Source organism: Hevea brasiliensis, chromosome 13 (genome assembly GCF_030052815.1).
Source record: "Hevea brasiliensis isolate MT/VB/25A 57/8 chromosome 13, ASM3005281v1, whole genome shotgun sequence".
Classification (NCBI taxonomy): Eukaryota; Viridiplantae; Streptophyta; class Magnoliopsida; order Malpighiales; family Euphorbiaceae; genus Hevea; species Hevea brasiliensis.
In genome coordinates this window covers 69371207-69392352 of record NC_079505.1, presented here as the reverse complement: position 1 = coordinate 69392352, position 21146 = coordinate 69371207, and the positions used below count along the sequence as shown (strand labels likewise).

Here is a 21146-nt window from a genome sequence, read left to right as displayed (position 1 = left end):
TCTCAAATTAAAATTAAAAATTAAAAATATAATTAAAATTGAATATGAAATGAGTCTAAAATAAATAAAAAGAAAATTAAGATGAAGTATATTTATAAATTTAACTGAATAAATGAAATTTCCTTAATTCTATTTGATATCTATTAAAAAAATTTAATTTATTCAATTCAATTTAATTTTTTTTTAATTCGATTTGATTGAGTTTAATAACTAAAAATTTTAATTTGTTAAATGGAATATGTAGATGTGTACTCTTATTATTTTTTTTTATTTTGCATTTAATGGCCGGATAATAATTAGTAGGCTAAATATTGAAAGGTGGTTATTTCTATTTTTAATCTTAGAAGTAGATAAAAAAGCAAAAATAATATTTAATGTCCTTCATTAATATGAATTTTAAAAATTAAAAAAATAAATAAATTAAAATAAATTTTAAATAATTATTATTTATGTATTCTCATTTATATATCAATCAATTAATATAATTTATTAATATAATTTATTACATGACATATAAATTAATCAACATCTTTCATCAAATAATATTAGTTATCAAATAATTATATAAATTAATAAAAAATAATAATAAATAATATATTTTTAAATTAATTAAATAAAATTGGGTATCAATTCTAATCCCTAATTTTAATTATGCACGGTAGATCAAGTGGAAGATGGAAGGGGTCAAGTCAACGACAATATCATCGTCAACCATTATCAATTTGACGCTTTGCAGTCCCACTGCCTCTGTCTCAGTTTTTAATTTTTCATTCTATTATTATTATTATTATTATTATTATTATTATTATTATCGGCAAAAAGGCAAAGCGCGTGAGATCATCATCCACGAACTAAACCAAACCAAACCCACCTTAATTATCAGTTCATCACTTCTCTGCGCTAATCACTTCACTCTTCGCTAACCACCTAAGTTCCAACCAACCAATTTCTCTAACTCCTACATCACAAGATGTCGATTTTTTGACCCAAACTGAAATCTGAACAACTCGGATTTTCTTTTCCATTTCCGATTCCGTTGACCGGAGCGAATCGATGCTTTTTTGGCCCGTTTAGATGGTGATCTTCAACACCTCTATTACTGCTTGGATCCGTCACCTTCTCGCTTGCATGGGGTAATTCTCGATATTTTCATGCTCAATTAGTGATTTCTTTTTCCAAGTATTAAAAACTGCTTTCTCAAATTACTAGTAGCTTTGCTGGATTTTCAGGGTTTTTCTCCCCCTAATTTTAGGATTGTGGAATGACCGTCTTCTTGTTGTTAGTTTTAGTTGTGGGTAATTGGATTCTATTGGTGATTTCTACTTTTGAAGCCTAGTTGAGATTAATGGTGGGTAAAGATTTAATCTTGGATTTACTACTCATAGAAGTTTCAGTTTTTAATGAAGATCCGGCAGAATTCCAACTTCACTTTGCTCCATGTTCCATTGAATTGATTTTCTTTCGAAATATATATAAGACTAGGTTGAGAGCTTAAGAACTTTTGTCAGGAGGTTAACTAATTGCTTTCTTAGCTATTAAACAAACTAAAATCACTTGAATCATTTCAGTAATTTTAAAGGGCAAAACTTCATTACCAAAAGGAAATTAAGTTTCTTTACCAGCAATTAAAACACCCAAGAAGTTTTATATGTACTTCTTCTAATGAGAAGGGAAATGGTTGAAGCTATATTGTATTAACTGCTTCCTATGACAAAGTGGGAGTTTATCCTTCTTCCCCCTTAATTCCTCCCATATTGGATGTGCAGGGTTCTTTCCCTCCTCACTTTGGACATAACAAGCTATTTTAACACATGAGAACTATGATTAAGAACAAACGTTAAAGACTTCCATTTTTGTATATCATTCTTTTATCTTTGTTGTATGCTTTAGAGCTAAGCCTTTCAAGCTTTGAACAAACTCAACCCAGCAAACCTAGTATGCTTTCTTGTGACTATGTGCATTAGCGACTTAAATTATTTTGTGGTATCATTTCTACTCTATTACTTACAGCTTCTTCCATTAGCTCCTTGCCAAAAAATGGAAATTAAATGTGTAAATAAGAATGTTTCTATGCTACTGATGCTCCAGTTTTTTCACAAGAAACCAATCAACTTTCTGCTTCTCAGGAAAGTGATGATGGTGATTGCATGATCTCTAGCTTGAGTTGAACAAACATATTGCATGATCTCTAGCTTGAGTTGAACAAACATGTTATGACCATTGCCAATCTTAGCTCTTTTTCTACATCTGGCCTCAACTTTATCATTTTCATTGCTATCGTTTATTGTATTTGTATATATTTAACCTGGTTTGCAACAGAGCAGTGGTTGTTTTGGTTGCTGTGCTAAATCCACTCCAATTATTGCTGTGGATGAACCATCAAAAGGATTGAGGATACAAGGACGGGCAGTGAAGAAACCTAGCATATCAGATGATTTTTGGAGCACCAGCACATGTGATTTGGAGAACAGTGCTGTGCAATCTCAGAGAAGTGTCTCATCAATCAGTGTATCAAATGTGAATCTCAATAGTAGCACCAGTGGCACAAGCAGCAATTCTGACTTTGTAAATCATGGTAAGTTTTCTACTTAGTTCACTCTTTATTTTCTGATTAGCTATGAAGTAAATATTTCTTATCACTAGGGCTGTGCACGGTTCTCGGGAGTTTCGAACCGAACCAACAAGAATCATACCGTACCGAAATGAACTTATTTTGATACTTTGGCTCGGTTATAGTTTTTCACTAAGAACCAATCCGAGAACCGAAGTTATACATGTATTTTTCTATAATTTTTCAGATGTATTATGCACTTTCAATATAATTATATATATTTATATATGTATGTATGTATAATTATGGACCAAATACAATTTAATATTATGTTTCATTTTTCTGCTTTTTCTTAATAATTTTAGTTATAAATATATTAAATTTCTTTATAATTCTTAATTATAATTGTACTATTATACTATATATATGCTTAATTCATAATTATATTTGCATCTTATAATGAAATGTTACAAAATGAATAAATAGCTAAAAGGTATATTATATAATATATTTGTACTATATTTGTACTACTCTATTATATAATACGCGTAATTCTAAATTATACATGTAGTTGATAGTTAAAGATTATATAATTTAGAAATAGCTAAAAGATATATTTATGATATATTATGTATCAATAACATACTTTAGTCTTTAAATACTAATTCAAATATGACTTTTCGTGAAAATAATTGTATAAAATTATCTCAAGAATCGAGAATCGTACCGAACTGGAATCGAAACAACAGAAAGCTGAACCGAAATTTCGGTTCATAAGCAGACCCGGAACCAAAACTGCACATCCCTACTTATCACAATGCTGCTATTGGGCACATTTATGGTTGTCTTTACATGAATCATGTTAATAATTTAAACAAATTTATGGGTGGTTGTCCACTTATTCTTGACAATGTGGTTCAATGCAGTTATAGCTTTAGTAACGGCTGTAGTTGATATGACATGGCATTGACATCATGTTACTTGCAGGTCTTCTTCTTTGGCAACAGAGCAGGCTTCAGTGGATTGGAAGTAACACTTCCACAAATCAAACCCAACAGAGATGGGAACGCAGATTAAGGTATTTTAAGTTCATCTGGTTTGTTCATTTAGACTAATCTAGAGTCATACTCTCACCTGAAATACTGAACTATTAAGCGATTTAGAATAAGAATTTCCTTTAAGTCAGGCTGATCAACTAACTTTCTTCAAGAACCTGCTCTTTTTGGCCTTCCGTGAAATCTTCCTATCATGTTGATCAAATACTTCGGGAAAATGATAAGTGATGTATTGCCAATTCCAACAATCAAATTTAAATGCTTTTGCTGTTGAAGGAATGAGGAGAAATCATCTTAGTAGGATTTAGGGAAGAGCCCTGGTTTATATTCATCTTCTTTTATGTAATTTCTCATATTGGTTCTGCATTTGCAGCTGGAATGCAACTTATGAAGGCTTACTTGGAACCAGAAATCCTTTCCCCCAGCCCATTCCTCTCTCTGTAAGTCTGGCTATCTGGTTTACTTCCTATTTCAGTAGAGCAGCATGTTTCAACATTTGTTAATTGGATTTTAACTGGCAGGAACTTATTGATTTTCTGGTGGACGTATGGGAGCAGGAGGGATTGTACGATTGAAGAACTGAATTGCAAAAAGTATTTCAGCTTTCATTCTGTATTCCTCATCGTTGTAAGTTTGACTGGTAAGAGGCTTCTGTAAATAGCCAAAAAAAAAAAAAAGGAAGAAGACCAAGAAAATGTTTCTAGGAAAATGCTAAGCATGGTTGCAGGTAATATGACTCTGCAATCTGGACCATTAATTGATGTGGGTCTCATGTGCTTTATGAAGTGCGACCTGCATCAATCAACACTTCGGGTTGCACAGCCATATCACCTGCGACTGTGAAAGGCAAACCTCATGTTTCTGTTCCAATTGTATTATTCCATATTAATGGTAATCCACTTTCTCCTTGCGTCCCACTTAGTAATTTCATGTTGAGTACTGTATACATGTGGGGAAATGCCATTTTTCCTTATTTGCATGAAGATATGTACACACATACTGAAGGCTGTTGGAGAGATGGTCATTGGTCGGGAAACTCGTGTTTAAGATTGCTCTGGCATGTTTATATACTGTCTCTGCTACCAGGGACAGGTGGTGCTCAAAGATTGATAAAGTTGCAATCAACAATTCATGTTTGTGAAATCTTAATAATGCTGGATCCAATCTAGAATTGGTGATATTGCTGTTAAGCAAAGAAGTATCAACTCTCAATGGAATCAAATCGATATGCTGACTTGGTACATGAAATCTCTTGAATAATTCGTAAGATGGTTAAACATGAAGCACCAAAAAACATCATGGTAGTTGATCCCGATCTCGCTGCCTTTTCTGTAGAAACAGAAACAAAGGAATTAGAGCCCAGCCCCAAACATAACAAGCCTAAAGGGAAAGCGGAGATCAAGACCTGACCAGAGATGAGGGATTTCTTCTTTACTTTCCTTTACATCACCATTTTCATATGCTCAATTCAAGCGGGTTTCTTCTTTTCCTAATGGAACGCACCATCCTTCCTCTTTTAATCCCTCACGAAACTCTCAACCAGTTCACTAAATCACGATTTCGTTTTTGTACAGGAATTGTCATTTTGTCTTTTATGCCATTTGTTAATGTGTCATTCTCATGTTTTCTCAATGGTTTCCTTTGTAAAACTTGTCCCTTTAGAATTTGCAAATTTCAAACTTAAAATCATATATATTTTAAGTAATAAAATTATTCTATTCTTATAATATATCATTCCTCAATCTTTATTATGTATCCTTCCATTTTATTTTATCTTTTCATTTACATTTTTTCATTTTGGTTATATGACAGATGCACGTACAAATAAATTATTGATACATATATTGACACTAACACAAACAGACATTAACATAGACACAAACACGACATATATAGATACAAGCACAAACATAAATAGATATTCATAAACACGCTTACAGACATGAACACATAGACACAAAGATAAAGACTTACACAAATACATAGATAGACGTAGACATAGATTTAGACAAAAATAGATAAAAATATAAACACGGACATATACAAACATAGACAGATAGACACAGATATATATTAACGTAGATAGATAAACAGACACATACAAACATAGATATAGATAGACATAGACATATATAGAGTAGATTGACAGATAGACACATACAAATATAAACAGGGACATAAATAGATAGAAGTATATACAAATATAGACAAACAGATTCATACGAATGGAGACACAGAAATAGATAGACATAGAGATACAGAAATAGATAGTTATAGACACAAATTTAAATACAGACATAGACATATACAAATGTTGACAACATATATAAATACAAATATAGACATAGACGAATACAAACAGAAGGTGTAAACATAAGTGAACACAAAAACAGATACACAAACGCATTATTATTATTTTAAATGTTTGTATTTTTAATTAAGAAAATGTATGTGATAATAGATATAGGATATTTTTAGAAAAATAACATTTTGAATTGAATTTTTCAATGATACCAAACATAAAATTCATGTTAAATTTTACTTAATCTGAATTCCGAATTTCATATTTAATATAAAATATATCAATAAAATTTTTATTATAAATAAATTTTATAATAAATTTTTTTTTCATTTTACGAGTATTAGAGTCTTGTTAAACCTGAAATAGGAATACTCCTTTTCCTTTTTTTTTTTTTTAAAATACACCTTTTCCGCTGCCAACTTAACTTGAGATTTATTTTGGGTTTTATATTTATGCATCTACTACAATTATGGTTAAATAAAAAAATCAGTAAAATCAACAAAATGAGAATTAAAAAAAATATTTATACATATTTTTGGTATTTTCATCTGTTAATGAAAATTAAAACTGTTAAGTTTAAAATATAATGTTTGGAGGTAAATTGGCATTAGTACTAAAAAGTTAAATTTATTTATATTTTTTAATTAAAAGAAAGGGAAAAAAAGAATTTAGAATATTTCGCAAATCAAAAGGAAATTATAGTTGGAAAGTTAACTTCTTTACATTTTAATATTTATAAGCTAATTTGATAAATTATTTTAGTATATTATATTCATTTAATTTTTTTATATATATAATTTACGAATTTATAAATTAATATTATTAATGATAGATTTAATTAAATTTCATAAATACGTCTTTAAAGGTAGTCTTCTTTTTTTTTAATAATTTGCACATTAAATATATGAAGTAGCCTCTTTTTTAAATGTTTTTTTTTTTTTACATAGATCAGAGCATTATAGAGAGAGGTAATTTTATTATTATATAAGAAAAATCCTATGGTTAATATATTTAAGTATTTGATAAAATTATGTCTAATTATTATTTTTGATGTATAAAATGACTAATAAAAATATATATTATATTATTTATTTTATTGTATTATTGACATAAATATATAATTATTAATTATAATTTGAGAAAAAGCTTTAAAATAAAAATGTAATATCAACTGCAGTTAAATAATCAATCAACTGCTAATTATAATTTGAATAGATTTAATGAATAGATTGATTTTAGCTGCTCAGATATCTATCAGTTGTACCTAACCATTCAATCAAACACCCTCTGGAAAAAGTTGAAATGGGAATCGCAATTATGTTGCTATCAACAATTAAACGCCATCCTCCTGAATTGTGGAAAGTTTCCATGAATAATCTGATTGCTAGACATTGTCTGAATCGAGAAATTTCCAAGAAAATTCTCACTTGAAGAATTTGAATATAGAGATGATTGAAAACATGAAATTTCCAAGAAATTAAATTATTTGAATCCTGATTTTCATTCTTATCTTATTTTATCAAGTCTTATAATACGTTGGATTCCAGGTCGCTTTAAAGAAAAATGCAGCCTTTTAATTTTCCTTCTAACCTCTTTTAATTTCCCAGTCACAAGTTGATTTTCATACACAACCACAATCTTATCAAGAAAGAATAAATTATGTAACCATTAGAACACTTTTTCTGTCAAGCTTAATCTGATTGATAAAGGTAATAACTTTTCTTTTTTATTAACTAAAATTTAATTATACTAAGAGAATGTTTGTTTATAATAATTTTCAGACTTACAAATTAAATTTATAAGTGAAAACAAATAAGTTGGAGGGATCAGCTTCTTATTTTGATGCTTATAAATCACATGCTTATAAGTTAGCTTAATCAATTATTTTATTATATTATTCTTATTTAATTTTTAAAATTTTATCATTATTTTATTTAATATTTTTTTAATCATTTTTATAATAATTGTGCTTATAAGTTATTTTTTTACTAAACACATTAATTATTTATCTATTACTTATAAATATTTTAAATAAATATATAGTTGCTTAAAATTTTAAATGCTTATAACTCAAATTAATATTTGTAAGCTGATTTTTATAAATTAAACTAAACAACTTTTAAATTGTTACGTAGAAATTATTTATTTTAAATTTATCAATTTTATATAAAAATGTAATACAAAAATTAAGTCGAAAGTAATTTTAATCGTAAGTTAAGAAAAAAAAAAACAGTAAGAACACATTTTTTATAATTGTTATTTTAATTTTTAAAATTTTCTAAATAAAGGGAGATGTATATATTGAAATATTGTTATTTATTTATTTTATATTATATTGAAAAAAAATATATATAAATATATAGTTTGGCTGTGTGATCTACAGAAATAGATAAATTATATTTAATAACTGGGAAAATAAAAACTCAAAACACATAAGCATCTGTTTGGTTGAGTCTGGAACCCACTTTTCATTAATATTTGATAGGTAATTATCAATAATTAATTATAATTACTAAATTAGATAAATTTTAATAAATTAAAATAAAAGCCTTGAATTTTCATTAAAATTCAAAGTTTTTATTTATGAAAATATATATGTTATTCCATTTATAAATTATAATTTTTTTTAAATTCTATTTGATAATTTTAATTCTTTTAATCGTTATTAATTATTTTAGTAGTTATTAATTATTTTATTAATAATTAATTATTATTTATTTTAATTATTTTAATAATTATTAATTATTATATTAAGATAAATTATTAGTAACTATTAATTATTTTACGAATGATTAATCGTTAAAAATTAATTATTAATAATAAAAATAAAAATAATTATTAAATTAATTATTAAATATAAAATATTAATAAAATTTTATTGACTTCAATAAAAAAAATTCTCTTAATTTTTAAAAATTAAAATAAATTATTTTTTTATAAATTATTTTCTCAATTAAATAGTATATAAAAATAATATTTTAATTTTATTAAAATATTAAATATTATTTTAAAATTAAAAAAAAAATAAATAAAAGTGAATAAAGTAATCTGCCCTGCTCATGAGTGCGAAGATCCGTTTATATAAAATTTACGTTTCTATATGTGTATAAAATCCGTGAGTAATCTTATTTCATTTTTATTCTTATTTACTTTTATTGTATAATATATTTTAAATTAATATTTATTTTTTAATTAATATATAATAATATGTGTATGAAAAGTTTAATAAAAGTTAAGTTATAAAAGTTTAAAAAGTACTAAAAGAAATAAAAATGTTCGAATAAAACTTAATCTATTTAATGTGAAAATTAAATATATGTAATTTATAATTTAATTTATTGAAATATGTGAATAATTTTATTTTATTTTTATTTATTTTTATTAAATAATATATTTTAAATTAATATTTATTTTTTAATATATATATATATATATATATATGTTTAATAAGAGTTAAATTATAATAACGTAAAAAAGTGTTAAAAGAAATAAAAACAGCCCAAACTAAATTAAATTTATTTAATGTGAAAACTGAACATGTATAATTTTGAATTTAATTTTGTTGATTTCAATTTAAAAACTATAAAAATTAAAAAATTTTTTATATATATATACAAAACAAAAAAAAAAAAAAAAAAAAAAAAAAAAAAAATTATGAAGAGATTCCAATTAAAATGTATAAGAGATTAGAAAAAAAGAACAACATAAACTTGTGTACACATCAATATATGTAAATAAATATTTGAAAAAATAAAAATTATAATGTTGAATTTAATTAAATTATTTTTCATGATTTTCCATTTTAATTGATCCAAGATTTAAATTAAAAATCTCAAATCTTGATTATTAATTATTAATTTGAAAATAACACCAGATGGAATGGAATTTTCAATAGGATGATGTTGTGGGATACAAGAAATTGGAGAACAGTAATGGATGTTTGAAAATTTCCAAGAAATGTAACCTGTCATTTTATTTTACCAAGTCTAATTAGGAATACAAGGCAACTTAAAAATGTGGGAATTGAAGGTGGCTCAAGGCTTCAATTTTCAAATTAAGAGTTAGAGAGATGCAATGATTCTAGCCTTATATTAATTCTTTTTTTTTTTTTTCTTCTCAGGTCCGTTTAGGATTATTATCGAGAAAATTATATTTTTAAAAATATTAGTTAGAGTGTATTAAAAAATAATTAAAAAATTAAATTTATCAATTTTAATTATAAAAATATTAAAATTATAAAATAATTTTTTTTAAACTACTTATTTTAACATATCTAAAATAATACTTTTATTCAAAAAATCAATTTCAGCCTTTAGAATTTAATATCCAACAGATTATTAATTTCTGCCCCAGACGGGCATTCCCAGTGATGGTGATGGACCAACACATTCATCCCATACCCACCTAATTAATTCAGTGCATTGCACAAACTATATCAGAAAATCACCAGAGAATTATCACATGCATGCATGGATCCAGGCTCTTCAGGAAGAAACGCAACAAAAAGGGGCAAAAAATATCATAAACTCTTATCTATGACATGGGAAAATAGGACCACAGTACACTACAATAAATTTAGATTTTAATAATATTTTTTTAATATCATTTTTAATATAATATAAAAATAATAAACAATGTTTATTATATTTAAATATGTAAAATAAAAAATAATATATATAATATTATGTATAACAAAATTTTAAATTTAATGTGAAAATACTGTTAAAAACTTTTAATTAATTATGAGGTTTACATATCACTAGGTGCTCGATAATAATTATTAATATTATTTTTAAAATTTTTAATAGTATATAAGCATGTTATTAAAGATTATATTTATTGCAGTGATGTTTAGAATTGTTAATATCCATTCTATTTTTAATTTTTATTTTTGTTGTCAAATTTGTCAAGAAGTTTTGTGTAAATAGAATATATTTATTTTTATTTTTTGTTCTTTAGAACATAAAAATAGATACATTAAAATCATTATAAAAAAAAAACTTCTATTTGAGTAGTTTAAAATTTTAAATAAAAAATATATTAAAATTTTATATTTTATTTAAAATATATTTTTGGTGTAATATTTAAACTATAAGTTTAAGTTCACATTATTCTAAGTTTACATCAAATAATCTTATGAAAAAAAAATAAATTAAATAATTTTGTCAATATAAAAAATTTCAATGAAATTAACGATTAGTTTTTTTAGTAAATGGTTGAGAAGGGAGAATTTAAATTTAAATTTGTTAAATAATTAAGTGATATATTTTCAACTATCGAATTAAATTATAAATTTAATGATATGATGAATGAAATTAAATTTATTTATTTATTATTTTAATTTATTTATTTTCTTTAGTGTATGCGGCTTGCAAGCAACAATCTCTAATCTATTAAATAAAGTTGTCTTCTATAAAAAAAAAATAAATAAATATTTTATATTTTATAATGAAAATTATAATTCATATTTTATATAAAAATAATTTAATTCTTTAAATATATTTATATTAATAAAATAATTTTTTTATTAAAATTTACCATTAATTAATTATAATAAAAATAATCAATTAAAATAAAAAAATAAATTATTACAAATATATTAAGCCTACCAAGACTAATTGTTACAAAAAATAAAATTTAATAGAGTAAATTATTATAATTTTTAATTCACTAACAATCAATTAATATAAAGAATATTTTATCAACAAAATCATAAATTAAAAATTAACCTATTTTTCATAATAAATAAAAAATTAAAATAATTAGATAATCATCTGTATAAATGATAGTTTGAAATTAAAGAGCATTGAAATTTGATATTACAATTTAAAATATGAATAAAAATATATTATTATTATTATTATTATTATTTTAAATACATATTTATTCAAGTGAACTTGTGAAAATTCTATAGTAAAGTTCCATTAGTACAAGAGTCATAAAAAGGAGTAGTACTAAATAAAAATAAAAGCAAAATTAAGATTGTAATTTTCTAGAGGCATGGAGATCCATTGAATTCTGACCAAGATGATAAGAGGAATGAAAATTTGAGAACCCCTTACAAGTGTATGATACAAAATACAATTTAGAGGGAGGGGACAGAGATGGACCCACACATCAAATCTAAATTAATAAGCCCATATAAAAAATTCATTGCATGTCCCTCTACTATTGTCCAAGAGAAGAGAACCCAAATAAAGAAATAAAATGATGTACCAACTTGCACCTACCTAAAGACTTTTTAAGGAAATGTGTACCTCTCCTTTCTATTTCTTTTCTTTGTTTTCTGCTCTCTTTCTTGGCAGCTACAATCAAATATTTGACTTTGTGACCAATTTGCCAAAACAACTGGCCTCACTTGTATAATTTTTGTTCTATATTGGCTTACTGCTTTCTATATATTTTTTGGGCTCTTTTTAACTTGAAATTGAACATGAATTATCTTCTCAAATTTTGGAAAAATTTTCACTCTACCACATATGCTATAGTTGACTCTTTTCCTTTCTTTTTTCTTTTAAAAAAAAATCTTTAAAGTTATTAATAAATATTGAGTGTAGCGATATGGTCTACTGTACTCTTAATGAGAGAATTCAGATTAAATCCTTAAAGAAGTTAGCATTGAAAGAAATAGCCACATATCTCAAAAAAATTAATTTAATATAAAAAAAAAAAAAAAAAAAAAAAAACAAAAAAAAAAAAATTATTAAAAAAAAAAAAAATTTTTTTTATAAAAAAAAAAAAAAAAAATTTTTTATTTTTTTTTTTTTTTTTTTTTAAAAAAAAAAAAAAATAATAAAAAAAAAAAAAAATATTTAATATGGATTTTTTTATTTATTATAAGATAAAAATTTGATAAAAAAAAAAAAAATGAATATGATGACTTTTTTTTATATATATAATTTTTTGTAATTATTATTTAATAATTATTTAATTTTATGAGTATTTTTATAAAAATTATTAAATTTCATTTTTTTATAAAATTTCTTAAATTTTAATTTAATTTTATAAAATTAATAATTTTTAAATTAATCTATTAATATGTCAATTATTTTATAAATAAAAATTATCTAATTAATGATAATTGAAGAAAAAGAAATAGAGAAATGAGAGGAGTTGACAGATTAATAAGTTGATAAAAAAATTTTTAATTTTATTAATTTAAAAAAAAATTTAAAATAAAATAATTTTATTTATAAAATAGTTAATAAATTAATATAAAAATTTTTAATTTTTAATTATAATAATTTTTATAAAAGTAAATTAAAATAAAAAATTTACAAAATAAATTAATATTTAATAATTTTTATAAAATCACTCATAAAACCACATGTGATATTCATCTTCAAAATATTGAATTTTTTTTTTTCTTTTATATCAGAAACTTTTAGTAGAAGGAAGGAAGACATTAAGATATTTTTTTCTAGTAATTATTATAGCTATCATAATTGGTGTGTTTTATGATCTGTCATGTTTTAAACAGAAAGCTTATAATTTGGAATTTAATACAAATTTATTTAATTTTATTAATTTTCATACACATGTATGGTTTTATTTTAAGTGGGTACGAATTCAGTCGTCATTGTTAAGAATTGCTACTGTAGTTGATTAAATGCTTCTTTTCCTTTCCTTTGAATGACCAGCTAAAGTTGTGGCTCATAACAAAACAATTATCTATATTAATTATCTTTAATTTAATGATTTATCAAATTTTAAATTTAATTAAAATCAAATAAAAAAAAACAATTGTTAATTAATATTAATTTTAAATTTAAATTAATTTTATTCAATTAAATGTGATATTTTTTTTATACGTGTGAATTAAATTATAGGCATATGAAAAATAAATATAATATAAATATAATCACCCTGATATAAGTTTTAACTAAAATGATCGATGAAAAATAAAAATTTTTCATACGTCTTATTATATTAATTGAATAATTTAATTTAATTTAAAAGTTTTGTTTATTAAATATTTATAATTAAATTTAAAAATTAAAAATTAATTTCCAATTACCTAACTAAAGAAGAAACAAATAAAGATGGATCTACCACACAACTATACCCATAAAATTTATCTAGTAAGTATGAAAGCACAATGCCAATCCAAGCATCCTATTCCCATTAGTGGACAATAGTCCTTTCCAAAAAGTCATTATATTGGATTAGTATTTAGTATTAGTAGTAGTAGTAAGCTATTTAAAAAGTGAAATAAAAGCAATGGTAGCCAAGTTTTTCTATCAATCGAAGCAAAAGTTAATTAGGAAAAGATAAATAAAGCAATTCCCAACTCCCCAATTGCCAAAATATTGTCCATTTGAGCAGTATTTGTAAGACAGATGAATGCTTTACTGTAAATATGTAGCAGCTGCTTCAGCCTAGCTATGTAAGGCCATGTACAATTAATCATAGTTTGCTAAAAAAATTTGTACACTTGCCAACTTGTTCGCCAAAACCCATTTGCACAACTCGTTCTGCTAATACGATAATATCTCATGGGGGGATTAAACACTAATTCTCATTTTCTATTCAATTGCTTGGGTTGTGTGTGAATCATCAATTTGCCACATCAGTTAACGCCGTTAGCCACTTAAACAGTCCGTAGCCAGTGAAATAAACAAGAATTAAAAAAAAAAAAGAAAAGGGAAATAGGCGGTATCCGGTAGGGTTGATGAGGCAAAGGGTGGGCGGTTGGCGGAATGAAGTGATTTTGAGGAAAGATTCATTGCATGTTACAAAAGCCAATGTATCTGTGGAAGCCATTTGTGTATGGTATATAAATATTTCTTCCTTTAACAATTCTACCCAACAAACCCTTTTACCAAGTTGAGCTAGTCATTCCTCTCTTCTTCTCTTCTTGTTTCTCTTTTTTTGCCCTACTCTGTTGGGGTTTCAAGTTTGTAATGCATTTAATCTTTCTTGCTTCTTTTTTGATCTTCGTCTTCTTGGCTTATTTGCTGGTTGTTGCAAGTTTTTCTGGTTTTGGGCCTCTTAATTTCTTTGTGTTTCAATCATGCCTGCTCTTGTTAACTACGGTGGTAAGTTTTCTTTTTTCTTTCTAGCTTTTTTTCTTTCTCAAGGTCTAGATGTGAATGTTTTGTGTTGGATCATGGTTTGTTTTTCAATTTATGGATCGGTTTATTAGCTGATATTTATATGAAAGAACATGATTTTGAGACTAATAAGCACCTGGGTTTTAGCTTAATTGGAATTCTTTTCAATGGGTTTTTCAGGAGATGATGAATTCTATTCTACTGGGTCTTTTCGTACAAATCCAATCGACTTGGGTCGATTTTATTCAATTGGTTCCCATGTGGATATATACAGCCCTCCCTGCAAGCGGGCTCGCACTAGTTCCCCTTTTCTTTATGGAATCTTCGAACCTGAGCAGAATAAGCAGCCATCAATTGACGTTCTTCCGGATGAATGCCTTTTTGAGATCTTCAGGCGTATCCCTGGAGGCAAAGAGAGGAGTGCCTGTGCTTGTGTCTCCAAGCGCTGGCTTATGCTATTGAGCAGTATCCGAAGGGCTGAAATTTGCAAGAGCAAAATAACAGTTGCAGAGAGAGAGACAACAGTTCCTGTTTCCGATGATGTTGAAATGGTCTCTTGTGCTGAAAATGGGGAGACTGGGAACAATGGCTACTTGACAAGGTCTTTGGAAGGGAAGAAAGCAACAGATATGAGACTGGCTGCAATTTCTGTTGGAACTAGTGGCCATGGGGGGCTAGGCAAGCTTGTTATCCGGGGAAGCAACTCTGTTCGTGGAGTCACCAACCTTGGTTTATCAGCAATAGCGCGCGGGTGCCCATCTTTAAGGGCTCTTTCTTTGTGGGATGTTCCTTCTGTTGGGGATGAAGGTCTATTTGAGGTGGCCAAAGAATGCCATTCGTTAGAAAAGCTTGACCTTTGCAATTGTCCATCAATTTCCAACAAGGGTTTGATTGCAATTGCTGAGAACTGCCCTAACTTGATTGCTTTGAACATTGAATCTTGCCCAAAGATAGGTAATGAGGGCTTACAAGCCATTGGGAAATTTTGCCCCAAGCTGCAGTCCATCTCTATTAAAGACTGCCCTCTTGTTGGCGATCATGGAGTATCAAGTTTATTGTCATCATCTACTTCTGTATTAACCAAGGTAAAGCTTCAGTCATTAAACATCACAGATTTCTCCCTTGCTGTTATCGGGCACTATGGGAAGGCTGTTACCAATCTTGTCCTTAGCAATCTGCATCATGTGAGTGAGAAGGGCTTTTGGGTCATGGGTAATGCTCAGGGTTTGCAGAAATTGTTGTCCTTGACAATTTCTTCTTGTCGGGGAATAACAGATGTGAGTCTTGAAGCTATTGCAAAGGGCTGCACAAACCTGAAGCAGATGTGCCTACGCAAGTGTTGCTTTGTATCAGACAGTGGGCTGGTCTATTTTGTCAAAGCGGCAGGGTCTCTTGAGAGCCTGCAATTGGAAGAGTGTAACAGGGTTACTCAATCAGGGATTGTTGGTGCAGTCTCCAACTGCGGAAAAAAGTTGAAAGCTCTTAGCCTTGTGAAGTGCATGGGAATTAGAGATTTGGCTTCAGGAATGCTAGGGTCCTCTCCTTGTAGCTCTCTTCGGTCCCTGTCCATTAGAAATTGCCCAGGATTCGGTAGTGCAAGTTTGGCTTTGGTGGGCAAGTTGTGCCCTCAACTTCAGCATGTAGATCTTAGTGGTCTCTGTGCAATTACAGATTCAGGGCTTCTCCCACTTCTGGAGAGTTGTGAGGCTGGACTGGTTAAGGTGAATCTTAGTGGCTGCATGAGTTTGACGGACAAAGTAGTTTCAGCCTTGGCTAGGCTACATGGTGGAACTCTTGAATTTCTGAATCTGGATGGTTGCAGGAAGATAACTGATGCCAGTTTGATGTCAATTGCTGAAAATTGTTTGTTTCTTAGTGATCTAGATTTGTCGAAATGTGCTGTCACTGATTCTGGAATTGCAGTCCTGTCTAGCACAGATCAGCTCAATCTTCAAGTCCTTTCCCTGTCCGGTTGTTCAGAAGTATCAAATAAGAGCTTCCCTTTCCTAAAGAAACTGGGCAGGACCTTGGTGGGGTTGAATCTTCAAAACTGCAGTTCTATTAGCAGCAGCACAATTGAGCTGCTTGTGGAGAGCTTGTGGAGATGTGATATCCTCTCCTAATCATGGAGAGGAATAGAAAGTGTAATCACTCGATCAAATGGACAGAATTGAACGCAGTGGACTGCCTTTAGGAGTTCAAGAATTCCAGTTTGACTTGATATTGTACAAAGGATTAGAATCTCAGTCAGCTCACAAGGGTAGCAGCTTTCCGAATAGGTTTTTGGCCCATCAGCAATGGGTTCACTAGCAACTCTGGTTTGGTTGTTTTCCTGGATGCTTTGGCAGATTACTCATCTACCTCTTTTTTTGGCAGGCTTTCCTTAGATGGAAAGCTTGTTGTAACTGTTTAGCCCCCATTGATGGGGGGCCTCCTCTTTCATTGCCATGGTTTCTTGAGAATACAGTTACCAAGCCCTAGGTTAGATTTTCACTTGTGGCATCTCCAACGCACATCATGTCAAGTCCCCGTTCTTTTACTGGATGTAAGCATATGCAGTATCTTAGCATCTGTCCCTTTGTTGTTTGATGGTATAATGATCTACGATCCCTTGACCAAGTTTTCTGTGTTTCTGTCATATATATGAGTCTGTTGTTTTAATAAGTTCATCTTAGTTGCAAGCGTCTCGATAAAGAGTAGTAGTGCCTGAAACTCTTGTCAGGGTCAGGGATCTTGTGTGTTTACTTTCATCAAAGTCCTTTGTGTGTAAGGTTGCTTTGGGCAGTTCTGTATCTGGGTGCCTTGGATTAGCAGGCTTTGGTTGTGGCATTAAGTTCATCTCTTTGCCATGACAACATTGAGCTTGTTTTTAAGCCAGGCCTGATTTTTGCAAGCTTCTCTGTGATTATGAATTGTACTCTGCATCCACTTCAATAAAATGTAATATTTCCCATATCATTATTTAAATTAATTGTGTGGAAAGAATTTTATGAGTGATAATTGGAATTTCATTACTCCTTCTAGAACCATATGATATGCCTATCCTTTACTGAGACTTTGTTCAGTTCGTCTGATAACATGGGAGAATGGTTTCCTGTTTCAGGATGCACAGGCCAACCTCCAGAGGTCTATTATGGCTTTGAAGAATCTAAAACAAGTCGCTCTTAGGACTGTTGTTCGTATAAAACACCATTTAATAGATCCACCAACTGTAGAAATTTTGATTTCTGGAATTTCTTCTCCACAAGGGAGAGCACTGGTTTATGCCATTTAACTAAATACATGTCCATCAAGATTAAAAGATATTATTTATTTACAAAAGGCATGGATCAATTTTATTTACACAGGGTTTCGAAACAATGTCCTTGGTAAATATTAATTTGGATTAATCTGTACTACATAATTCATTGAACGTGTGGGAAACAGAGGGAAGAATCATTGGTAAAGGATGGAGAGGGGGAGCAGAATCATGGGCTGATCCAGAGAGGTGCTTGGAGGGAAAGAATGGGAGAGAGGGGCAAAAAGAAAGAGAGAACGAGACTGAGTCAGAGTGGGCAGAGAGGAGAGAAAATATTACTTGTATCAACCTGCACGGGATTAAGAATTTTCCTCCTCTTGGAATTGTATTCACAGATTGGCTTCTTTTCACCAAAATTTCTGCACTTACTAAAACGATTTTGGATTTGAGTTCTGCCAAGAGTTTTCTTGAGAGTTTCTTTTTTCTTATTAAACTTCGTTTTTGCTTACAAGAAAAAGTTCTCTTCCCTGCATGCTCAAAGGGACCAAATTAAATATCTTCTCCTAATCTACAGAAAAAGCAAAGAAACCTTCAACTTGAGAAGAAAGAAAGTAAATTTGAGTACTATTTTTTTTGGTATAGTTCTGAGACTCAATCTCATAAATTTGGAAGGGACTGCTATATTATTAAATTAAAGCTCATGGAGTATTATTTTAACTTTATCTGCAATGAAAACAACTAGAGCCAACGTCAGTACTACTCAAGAATCACAGCTAATTAATACATATGTAGAGTATGCATTTTACATAAGATTTTGATCATTAATAGTTAACAACAAATAATTGAAAAGATTTGGAGAAAGAAAACAAGTCAGGACAACATTTGGTATAATAGTGAAACCAAAATGTTGATCATGTGAGTGGAGAAAGAATAGTAAACCTCAAAATTTAGCTCTGTTAATTGGATTATTACTAACCTATTACTATTGAAAAAAAAAGTAAGTAAATAAAAATAAAAAACTAAAATCACAAGTGAAGACAACATTACAGTGCTCCAATAATTTGAAAAATATTAACTGAGTCATTCACTCTGAAAAACCTGGACATGCTGTGACTATTGCTTGAAAAGAGACTTCAAGAAAAGGCAATTCTTCTTGGGACCACCCCCACCTCCCCTAAAACACTCAAACTGAGATGCACTGTATTGCACATTTTTGAACAAAAAAGCACTGTAATCATATGTGAACATTAATGTAATGGAAGATATCAGTCTCTCTTTCAACTGGAACCATCACTACAATAGCTCTTCCTAATTTTCTTCACTTCCCTTGCAAATCCTTCATTCTACTTACTTGAAAAGACCTATGGCTTCATTAGCTTACTACCCAAATGGGCTAGGATTAGGATTCGCAGTCACTGTAGTGATGCTCATCTTTTCCCTCGCATTCTTTCCTTATTCCACTTCAGGTAAAAAACAAAAAAATGAAGCACAACCATTTTAGTTAACTTCGTTTGATGACTTTTTTTTTTTTTACTGTACTGGTTCATTTTTGGCAGTAGGATCAGCATTTTTCAGAGGAGATGAAGGTGTGAAGCAAAGGAAAATGGTGTTGGGTTCAAGGCCTCCTCCGTGTGACAATAAATGCTTGAGTTGTAAACCCTGCATGGCTGCTCTTGTTACCCCTCCTCACCACAAAACGGCATCGACTCCTAAAGGAGATGAAAGTTATTATCTGCTATCGTGGAAGTGCAAATGTGGAGATAAGTACTTCCAACCTTGATTTGTACATATATATATAATCCCCTCCCCCTCTTCCCTCCCCCCCCGCCCCAACTCTCTCTGTCTCTCTCTCTCTCTCTCTCTCAGAGTATCTCTATGAAGTAATTAAGGTCTTAATTTAGAAGCTCATTTCTGTGCCTCTTGTTCACATCACATCTCTATGATGACTATCTGATGAAGAAAATTGTAAATTGGTTAAGCAGTAGTTAATTTAGACAGCTCTCACCGTTTTCCAAATTTTAAGTGCTTTTTTAAGTATACTGAAGCGGATTGTAAGTGTCAAATTACAATATGAAATTATTTCCAATATTAATTAATAAGTCTCATGAGAAATTGTCCTTTAAAACTTTTACGACTATCTCATTAAACTCGTGTGTAATTAGTGACAAATCCACTTTGGGGCAAGGGAACATTGAACCCTTCAAATTTTTAAATTTCTTAGTGATATAGTGGTACTTATTTAAAATATTTAATATTTTCTATTAATGTTGATAGTTACAGCATTGGATCCTTCATGAATATTCTTTTCAAGATTTTTTAAAAAAAAAATTGAAATAAATTAGATAAAATTTTTAATTTTAAGCTATCAATATATTTTAAATTTAATGATAGCAATTCCATTTAATTTTGTAACAAGTCAATTTTATCACCAGATTCATTGAATGTTTTTATTTATAAATTATCATAAATAGTCAATCATTAAGGGATTAATAAATTATATACTTTAATCGGCCATCCAAGCAAGCCAGCTTATTCAACTCTATCATTGCGTGAGATATTTGATTTTATAAAAAAGTGATTAATTTGATGTTAAATTTGTTATTGAGAAAAATTATTTTTTAAAATATATTAATTAAAAAATATTAAAATTTAAAATTAAATTTAATAAATTTTAATCATATAATAAAATAATAAAAGTGCTTTTTTTTTTTAAATTGTTTTTGTTAAAAGTATCTAAAATTATACTTTTTCCATCAAAGGCAATTTTATCTCTTGATTTTTAATGCCCGTGAGCTAACGTTTAAAAAATTAATTTTTATATATTAAATACATTTATAATATACGTTTTAAGAAACAAATTCTCTGTTTAAAAAAAATTCTCTGAAAATATAATTTTACAAAAAGTAAATTAGGGTTTTGCTTAAGATGTGCACGTGCGTAGAATAGA

The 21146-nt window shown here is 28.3% G+C and overlaps 3 protein-coding genes across 4 annotated transcripts; all 3 read left to right on the top strand.

The window, feature by feature from the left end:
- Nucleotides 1-806: 806 nt before the first annotated feature.
- LOC110649585 (uncharacterized) lies at nt 807-4523 on the top strand. Its single transcript, XM_021804204.2, has 5 exons — nt 807-1133; nt 2325-2575; nt 3539-3629; nt 3980-4046; nt 4128-4523. Exons 1-5 carry the CDS (start codon nt 1075-1077, stop codon nt 4179-4181), a joined length of 522 nt encoding a protein of 173 aa, XP_021659896.1. The 5' UTR covers nt 807-1074; the 3' UTR covers nt 4182-4523.
- A 10159-nt stretch (nt 4524-14682) lies between these two features.
- Nucleotides 14683-17914, top strand: LOC110651853 (EIN3-binding F-box protein 1). The gene is made up of 2 exons (XM_021807305.2): nt 14683-14946; nt 15142-17914. Exons 1-2 carry the CDS (start codon nt 14922-14924, stop codon nt 17082-17084), a joined length of 1968 nt encoding a protein of 655 aa, XP_021662997.2. The 5' UTR covers nt 14683-14921; the 3' UTR covers nt 17085-17914.
- Nucleotides 17915-18905: 991 nt separating this feature from the next.
- Nucleotides 18906-20015, top strand: LOC131171905 (EPIDERMAL PATTERNING FACTOR-like protein 8). Of its 2 annotated transcripts, none has more exons than XM_058132150.1 (2): nt 18906-19665; nt 19759-20015. In XM_058132150.1, the coding sequence occupies exons 1-2, from the start codon at nt 19563-19565 to the stop codon at nt 19977-19979; spliced, it is 324 nt and encodes a 107-aa protein (XP_057988133.1). In that variant the 5' UTR covers nt 18906-19562; the 3' UTR covers nt 19980-20015. The 2 variants fall into 2 exon arrangements, with proteins under 2 accessions (XP_057988133.1, XP_057988132.1); XM_058132149.1 differs by having other exon boundaries at nt 19078-19665; nt 19756-20015.
- The last annotated feature ends 1131 nt before the right edge of the window (nt 20016-21146 follow it).